General features: G+C 40.0%; 1 protein-coding gene across 1 annotated transcript in view; it reads right to left on the reverse strand.

The window, feature by feature from the left end:
- The window catches only part of LOC138060137 (uncharacterized), a 5,191-nt gene extending 2,317 nt beyond the window's left edge, over positions 1-2,874 (reverse strand). Inside the window, exons 1-2 of the mRNA XM_068905853.1 lie at positions 2,324-2,874; positions 971-1,819 (exon numbers count right to left, since the gene is read on the reverse strand). Of these exons, the coding sequence (XP_068761954.1) occupies positions 971-1,819; positions 2,324-2,644 (1,170 nt within the window). The 5' untranslated portion in view covers positions 2,645-2,874. The remainder of the gene's footprint in view (positions 1-970; positions 1,820-2,323) is intronic.
- Between the last annotated feature and the right edge of the window lie 4,825 nt (positions 2,875-7,699).

A 7,699-nucleotide genomic window follows, 5' to 3' on the forward strand; every position in this document is an offset into this window, starting at 1 on the left:
TTAGACAGTTCTTATAAGTTGGGTTCACATGGGCTAGTGAGCAAATTTCCAAACTACTTTATGGAGGGTGTGAAAGCTAACCCACAAATTATTTGTCATTCAATACTCATTGCTAAGTGATTGTGCATCCTCAGTAACCTATTGAAACTTGTGATCATCATAAGGATAAACTATGATCTGTTTTTTAATCCAAGATATATAAATTATATATAACAATGTTCTTCTACTCAAAATTCAACTACATAAAGGAAACTCAATACTGAGGGCATAATCAGTGTGTTTTACTATTTTCACATGGTTAAATCATTTGAAAATAACACCCAATTGAAAGTGAACAACATATAATTACAGACTTACGTTAAAAACTAAAAACTATTTACAATGGTTGTGCGTATCAGAAGTACTGGCTTATATAAGCATCTTAATTAAGAAGTACAAAAAGGTTGAAATTAAAATCAAAATAACATTAGTATGAGAAAAAGCAAGTGACAAAAGTTATGCAATAGGTCAAATGCAACACATTCCCTGCAAAAGGCCTCTGAATGACTATAATTAAGGCTATAACTGGCTCTAGCTTTTCAAAAGTGTTAGGGACAACAGGGTTTGAGACATAATAATAAGTAACACCAGTAAAAGGCCTCTCACGAAGCAACTAGTAATATTGCCTCATGTATCAGGCATAAATTAACCTAGTTTATTCCAAGGATTTAAGGCTTGAGTAAACCTTTTATGAAAAAAAATTCCTGATACTTGGTATATTACATCAATTTAACAACAAATGAATGAATAACATGCACTATTTTAGTAATGTCACAATTCTCCCCATAGTTTTCAGACTATTAATAATGTCATTTATTACATCTTAAATCCATTACAGAGAATTTTGCAGATGTTACTTACAATCCCATTAGAACTTCAATGCAATCATATTACGGTATAATTTACCACAATAAATAATTTCAGAATGTACCTTGAGAAAACTTCTCTTTGTGTGCCATGCTGCACAACGAAATGGATATAGATGGTCTAGTCTGTCCTTGGAGGTGTGAGCTCCGGCACGGAGATCTTTGGCTCCTGCAAACCTGACTCTCGTTAGCTGGTCACCAATGCATGGTACTTTAACTCCACAGAGTGGTTCTGCATAATCTGGCACAGGAGGAACATGGGACCCAGGCTGATCAGGCCGTGATGGAGCATGAATTGCTGGTCTACCAGGTGGCAGTAGAAGTGCATTTATTCCTACAGCACCAAATGCTTTTGTATGGATTTCATGGACCCAATCTTCAAACATGTCCATGACATCGACACAATCAGAATATTTCTTTTCATCTTTCATTAAAACTGGCATTGTGACTACTTCTGATTTTCCTGTCATCTCATCACTGTACTGATGAGGGATGTGTTTTGGTATCAAATCAGCCAAAAAACTGAATTTAGGAAAAGCTTTTAAAATTATGCGACCTGCATAAATACGGTACCGGTCTGCAATTTGACTTAATTCATCATCAGATAGTAAAAAAAACTCAAGATCAGTTGTCTTGATGTCCTTTTTTGGACCATTATCAGGAATATGGTCTGAGGGAACTCGGTCAAAAACCAAAGAACTTGCCACTGCATGTTCAGACACATTTTGGTACTCTTCGCGCATGTCATGAGCCTTTATCTCCCAGTCAATGTTGTCTAAAACAATGGTGAATTTCTTTCCCTTTTTAGTCAATTCAATGGCATGGTCCAAGAAGTGATTTCCAATACTATCCAGGACAGTATATTTCTTGGTTGGATCTAGGCAAACACCATACCTTTGAAATCTCTTCATAGCCTGAAAATAGTAAGAGGTTTGTTTTTTGTTGTGTGTGGAAAAGCACAAAGAAATAATTTGTAACTAATCAGACTGACTGCTGTAAAAAAGAGGGGTGTGTGGGCACACCCCCATGTTCACACAAAGCAGAGGACTGACCAGGGAACATTAGCCTATCCGGACAGGCCCTTGTCCAGTGGAGGCAAACAAAAAAATCAGTTGAGCAAAAAATGGCAGTTGTCTTGAAAAAGATGGCAGAAAGCCTTTTTCCTTCCCACCCACCCCAATTTTTCAGTTATCTCCACCAACCAAGAGTCTAACAAGGAAACGTTTTGCCTGACTTTGCACAGAACTCTAGAATGAGCAAGAAGGAAAGGTTGCAAAAATTGGGGAACAAGGCCATATTTTACTGTACCTAGGTAACACAAGTATGATATTAAGGTACAACAGTCCTTTCTGACAAAGTTGATGGTGAAGGACAGTCTAGTTAGTTTATAACAGAAAACATACACAATTGGGACTTACAATTTTGCTTGTACCACCATCACTAAGGAGAATTGTATTTAATCTTTGCAACCTTGACAATTCTGGCACTCTGAGGAACATTGAAATAGAGTACATCAGACAAACTGGTGGCATTTTTTTTTCATCAGCATCCTTTCCATTAGCAAGGGTTATAAGGAACTGCATTGTGGCTGGACATTTGCTTTCTATTTCAACATAGATTTCCTTCCAGGAAAGATCTGATAAGCCTTCATATTCCTTCTTCCTGAGGACAGAGTTTTCAGATCTTCTACACATATTGCTTATCTCTTCATTGACAGTTCTGCAAACAATATCTGTCATGACTTTGAGGCCAGGTGGATCTTTGGCCAGTATTTCCAACTTTTCCTGTATATTACTGAACGGTATGTTTTCCTTCTGTAGCAGCCGTTAGCGAATATGTGAAGAGAAAACAACAGCGGTATGAATAAAGAATGTTTAAGACAAACCAAAAAAATTAATTTGTAAATCATCAGGTATAACTACTGTAGCCTTTTTTTAATTCAGACCTTTTTATGCATTATTTTCAATTGGCAAAGTGTTATTGAGTTATAGGTACACATCTACCATATATTTAGTACTGCTATTCGTACTTAGTGGCTATCGACATCAAAACTCAGATTTACAAATTGGTGGAAAAGGATGGTTTTAAATAATCAATTTTTTTTAATGCATGTAAAACTATCTCACCTACTCAGCAATCTAAAGTAAACGGCAGAGTTTGGATTTTTTTAAAAAGGAACAACTAAACAAAACAGAACCAAATTTGCCGATGGCTCTGTTCGTAGATGGATTGTAGCGCTTTCTATTAACCATGTGCTATCTTTAACATCCTAAACGAATGCTATGCGATGGAGTGGTTATATGGTCTTATATTTACATTGCGTGATGTCTACGTCTTACTGGTTTTCAGACTATGTATAAATAGAATTTGTCCAACGTACAGTGGTAAGTAAACAACAAAATTTCGAAAGAAATGCGCGATTTACCTGAAACGGGCCTTCATCATATTGCACATTGCCGATTGTAGAGATATCTAATAGGTCCTTCCCAGCATCCTGAAGGTTTATCTCCTTTTCCATTGCCTGCTGAGCTGAGCTATGTTCGTCGTAAAGAAGTCTACGACAACTTCCTTTCTCGGACTCTTTCGCGCGCTTCGTCAAGGTGCGAGTCACCGATGGAGATATTTCAGTGCAACGCTTGACCCTCTCAGACGACTTCTGACTTTCTGTAATAAGGGTCTTGAAGGCGACAAAATTTTTTATCCGTCTTTCGCATGCCCTGCATATCAAGTGAGGTAATAAGTTGTCTTGTTTCAAACTATGACCACAGATATCTTCCGCGGCAACAAGCAGAGCACGATTTCTCTTTACGAAAAGGTTTTTCGACCATAATCTGTCCCCAACCGCTCTACACAGCCGACACGAACTGATATCCACTGACACAGACGATTTACAATTCTTTTTTGGAGTTTGTTTGGAATGACATGTAATAGACGACATCTCCGAAAATCTTTCGACCTTTATCGAAAGACAAGGTTTTTCCCGCGCCAAGAGATGTTACAACTTCCACTCCCTACTGGGCCCAGTATTAGTTCACGTGGATAAAAACTTTAACTGTACTGCCCCTCCCTTCAATCATTTTTCTGGAATCTGCAAAACTCTAGCAGACACGTGACCAGCCGCACCCAGGGTACTTTCTCGAAGAAGGAAGAGAGAGGACCCTGGGAACGAGGTTGGATGGCTGCTTTAAACTAGGTAAAGCGCGTATTCAACCTACGTAAAATGAGGATCACCAACTTAACCTGTAGGTAAAAACGGATTCAAACTGAGACCGGATTTGACCGACAACATCTAACCTGCCGCCAATGCATTTTTCTAATAATGCGTCATCTCTGAATGAGGCGGGACTATCTTGGAGCTTTTGGCTAATAATCGAGTTGAGAAGCTGTTTTCTCCACCCAATATTCTTAATCCTTTGATCCTCTCCATTCAGCCCAACGAGAACAAGCGTCTTATTTTGGATTTTGGAGGCATGTCAATTTACGTATGTTAAGCAGAAATTCATGTGTGGAGCCGGGTTTGCATACCATTCAAGATGTAGTGGTACAGGATAAGGAGCACAACACATGGATACTGATGAAACAGCGTCTTATTTTGGATTTTGGAGGCATGTCAATTTACATATGTTAAGCAGAAATTCATGTGTGGAGCCGGGTTTGCATACCATTCGAGATGTAGCGGTTCAGGATAAGGAGCACAGCACATGGATACTGATGGAAGGAACAGTGTGTCAAGTAGGAAAGATCAAAGAGAAAACATCAGCAAAGCAAGAGAAATACAACGAGGAATTAAGAACTGACATAGAAACTATAGAGTAACTAAGATCAACATTGAACCCGGAGGGGGGGGAGTAGTTATTTATTTCAGGCACGTTTGAGGGGGGGGGCTTATTTAAATTTTTGGAAAGGCATTACCAGTAACAAGAAAAAAGAAACAGACTAGAGTTACGGTTCCCTTCTTCGTGTTTTGGACTAGAGCAATGGAGATTTAAGTGATACAAGGTATTTGCAACATTTTTATTCACTTGCGCGAACCAAATCTGAACTTCCAGCACGTGAATAAACCATACCGCATCAGTCAACATGAGGTGGTACTGACGTGAATGATTAATACAGTCTATCATTTAGTGATTTGGTTATGAAGAATAAGGTAGGAGAGTAGGTTGGACGGGCTCAAAAGAGAGTGGGTGCTTAATAACGTTCGCTCTCTGAAAAGGGGAGGGGCTTATTAGAGGGGGGACTAAATAGAGAATTTACGATAAGAACAAAAAACAAACTGACAATCTAATCAAAAAATGTAAAAAATAGATTTTGTCGCAGAACAATGAAATTCTTTTAAAAATCTACAGATAGAAGAATTTAACTTTACCAGGAACTTTACCAACAAATGCTCCCGACCAAGGTCTATCATTATAAGAAGACTGGTCAGAATACCTCCTCGGATGTGATGTGCCGATTGTGTGGGAAGTTCCCAGAGACTAAGGAACGTGTTTTGGCAGGGTTTAGTGCCTTGGCACAGATGAAATATCTTGCGCGTCAAAATGTTGGTTTGAAGATCCTCGTTTTTGAGCTTCTCCGAGATCGAAACCTAGTCGATATAGTTCGACCGTAGTACTCTATGGTGGAGCCGAAAGAACTTCATCAGAACGAGCAAGCAAGAGCCTACTGGGATGTGCCTCAAGAACAGAGAGAAATCGGTGAAATATGCGCCACGGATGCATGAGATTCGACAACAGATGCCAGGATACATAGTGGAACGACACAACATCGTCATAGATGTTGTAGGGGAATGCTCGTTAGACGTCAGGTGGAGCCTCACACATGCTCTGTTGGGCATGACCTAAGGAGGTTACCGAGAGCAGTCATATCAGGAACATTAAGCATTACTAGGACTTTTAAGATCAATACTAGACTTGCCACAAGTCGACCTCACGATAATCCCAGGAGAAAATGTTTCGGCGAGCGAATCGTGATTTTTCGTACGCGAAGTGGATGAGCGAGCGACGAAGTCGCGAGAGGTCGACTTGTCTCGCTTGCAAGGTTTTCATTTGCGGCTCGCGCCAAAAACGGGATGACGTCATTCGCAAGAAGTGAACTTGATGGCGCAATCCGACGAAAACAGTCGAACATGTTCGAAAGAGGAAATTTGTTGACTTTGTAATACGTCCGAAGATAATTTAAACAAGGACATTGCCTCAGTCTCGGCCTCGGCACTGGATATCTCTTACCTATAGTTAATCACACGTTTTGTTTTGTTTAAATCAGTTTTGGGTTTTAGGCTTTAGGTCTTTGGGTTTTGGGTCTTTGGTTTTGGGTTTTACTAGGATGCTTCTTTCAGTAGTTTATAGAGTTTTATTTTTGTTAGCTTGATTAACCTGAAGACCGGTCCAAAGGCTATGCAGGGGGGTGATCCCTTATAAGGGCTTAATGGGGACGTGCGGCCAGCCAGGGTATGTTTTTCGGGATTTTTGTCTTGAACAGGGTATCGAATTTATCATTTTTTCGTCTAAATCAGGGTATCGATTTATCAATTTTTGTCTTAAACTGGGTTAAATGTCTTAAACAGGGTATCAAAAATCGGAATTCTGTCTTAAAATGGGTAAGAAAATCAGCGATATTTGTCTTAAACAGGAACAGGGAATGAGGGGCCGTGCCGCACCTCCCCACCCAGGGATATATCGAGTACCCCCCCCCCCCCCGGGGGGTATGATGACGTTTTCACACCAAATGCCCGCACATAAGTCTCGGGTACTGGTGCCTTTGAGCAGAAAACGGCCGAGAGCGCGGTAGTTACAATCAAGGGGCTACCGTGGTAATTCGGAAATCTTTATTTAAAGGGTTCAATATTATTGTTGAAACTCTCTTGCCATCTGTCACGGAGCATCAAACGTTACATGCCGTGCAATCGAGCGTTGGACTTGCTAATTGGAGCAGCTATACGAAAGGTAATAGAAAGCTTTTGTCCGCTTTTGTCACAAGTCTGTTTTCACACAAAGGGGTCGCAAAGTGACCAAATCATCTCCTCACGACAAGAAAAATCCTTTGGTTTGATTAAGAGTCGGGAAAGGACGAATTCGTTAGGGAAAACAATTTGTCCATGTACGAAAACTTGAGGTGACAACTGTTGTTTAATATTGCTGGGACTGAACTTGACGAAAATAATAGAGATGTATGCAGTAATGATAACTCGATCTTTATGACCAGCTAAAAATACTTCGAAGTAACTGTTTTACAGCTTGTCTAATTCCTTTCATTCTCCAACAGTAGAGAAAAGGGTTGAGTAGCGAGTTAAAGAAAAGAAGTGTTCCTGTAATGTTCCCCAACAATTTGTAACGAGTTCCATAAAGAGGTTCGCCGCGCGAAGCTGTAACAGCAGTTGCAACGGTGTACGGCAGGTAGCATATTACTAAAAGGGAATGAACCCAAATGGCATTGGAAACTGTCTTTTTGTACCGCTTTATATTTAATACTGCCAGGACACGAGGATTTTTGCCCTGAATTTGTGCAGGGCTAGTTCTCAGGACTTCTCTTCTTCGGGAAGCAGAGATACCCTGGGAAAGAGGTTGTATTTTCACGTGGCGGTATCCAAGGACCAGATAAATCTTAAAGTAACAGCAAGTTGAAATAATTAAACACGTAAAAATATACCCACAGCCCCATAAAAAGAAAACTCGTTTGTTCCAGTAATAAGTGAAGGTAAAAGCGAAGTTCGCAACCCATAAAATTGTCACAGATAGGCGAACGCGCGGCAAAGTAACAACTTGTCGGTATCTTATCCCAAGCCACAGAGCAAGAAG

This window comes from Montipora capricornis, chromosome 8 (assembly GCF_036669925.1).
Source record: "Montipora capricornis isolate CH-2021 chromosome 8, ASM3666992v2, whole genome shotgun sequence".
NCBI classification, from domain to species: domain Eukaryota; kingdom Metazoa; phylum Cnidaria; class Anthozoa; order Scleractinia; family Acroporidae; genus Montipora; species Montipora capricornis.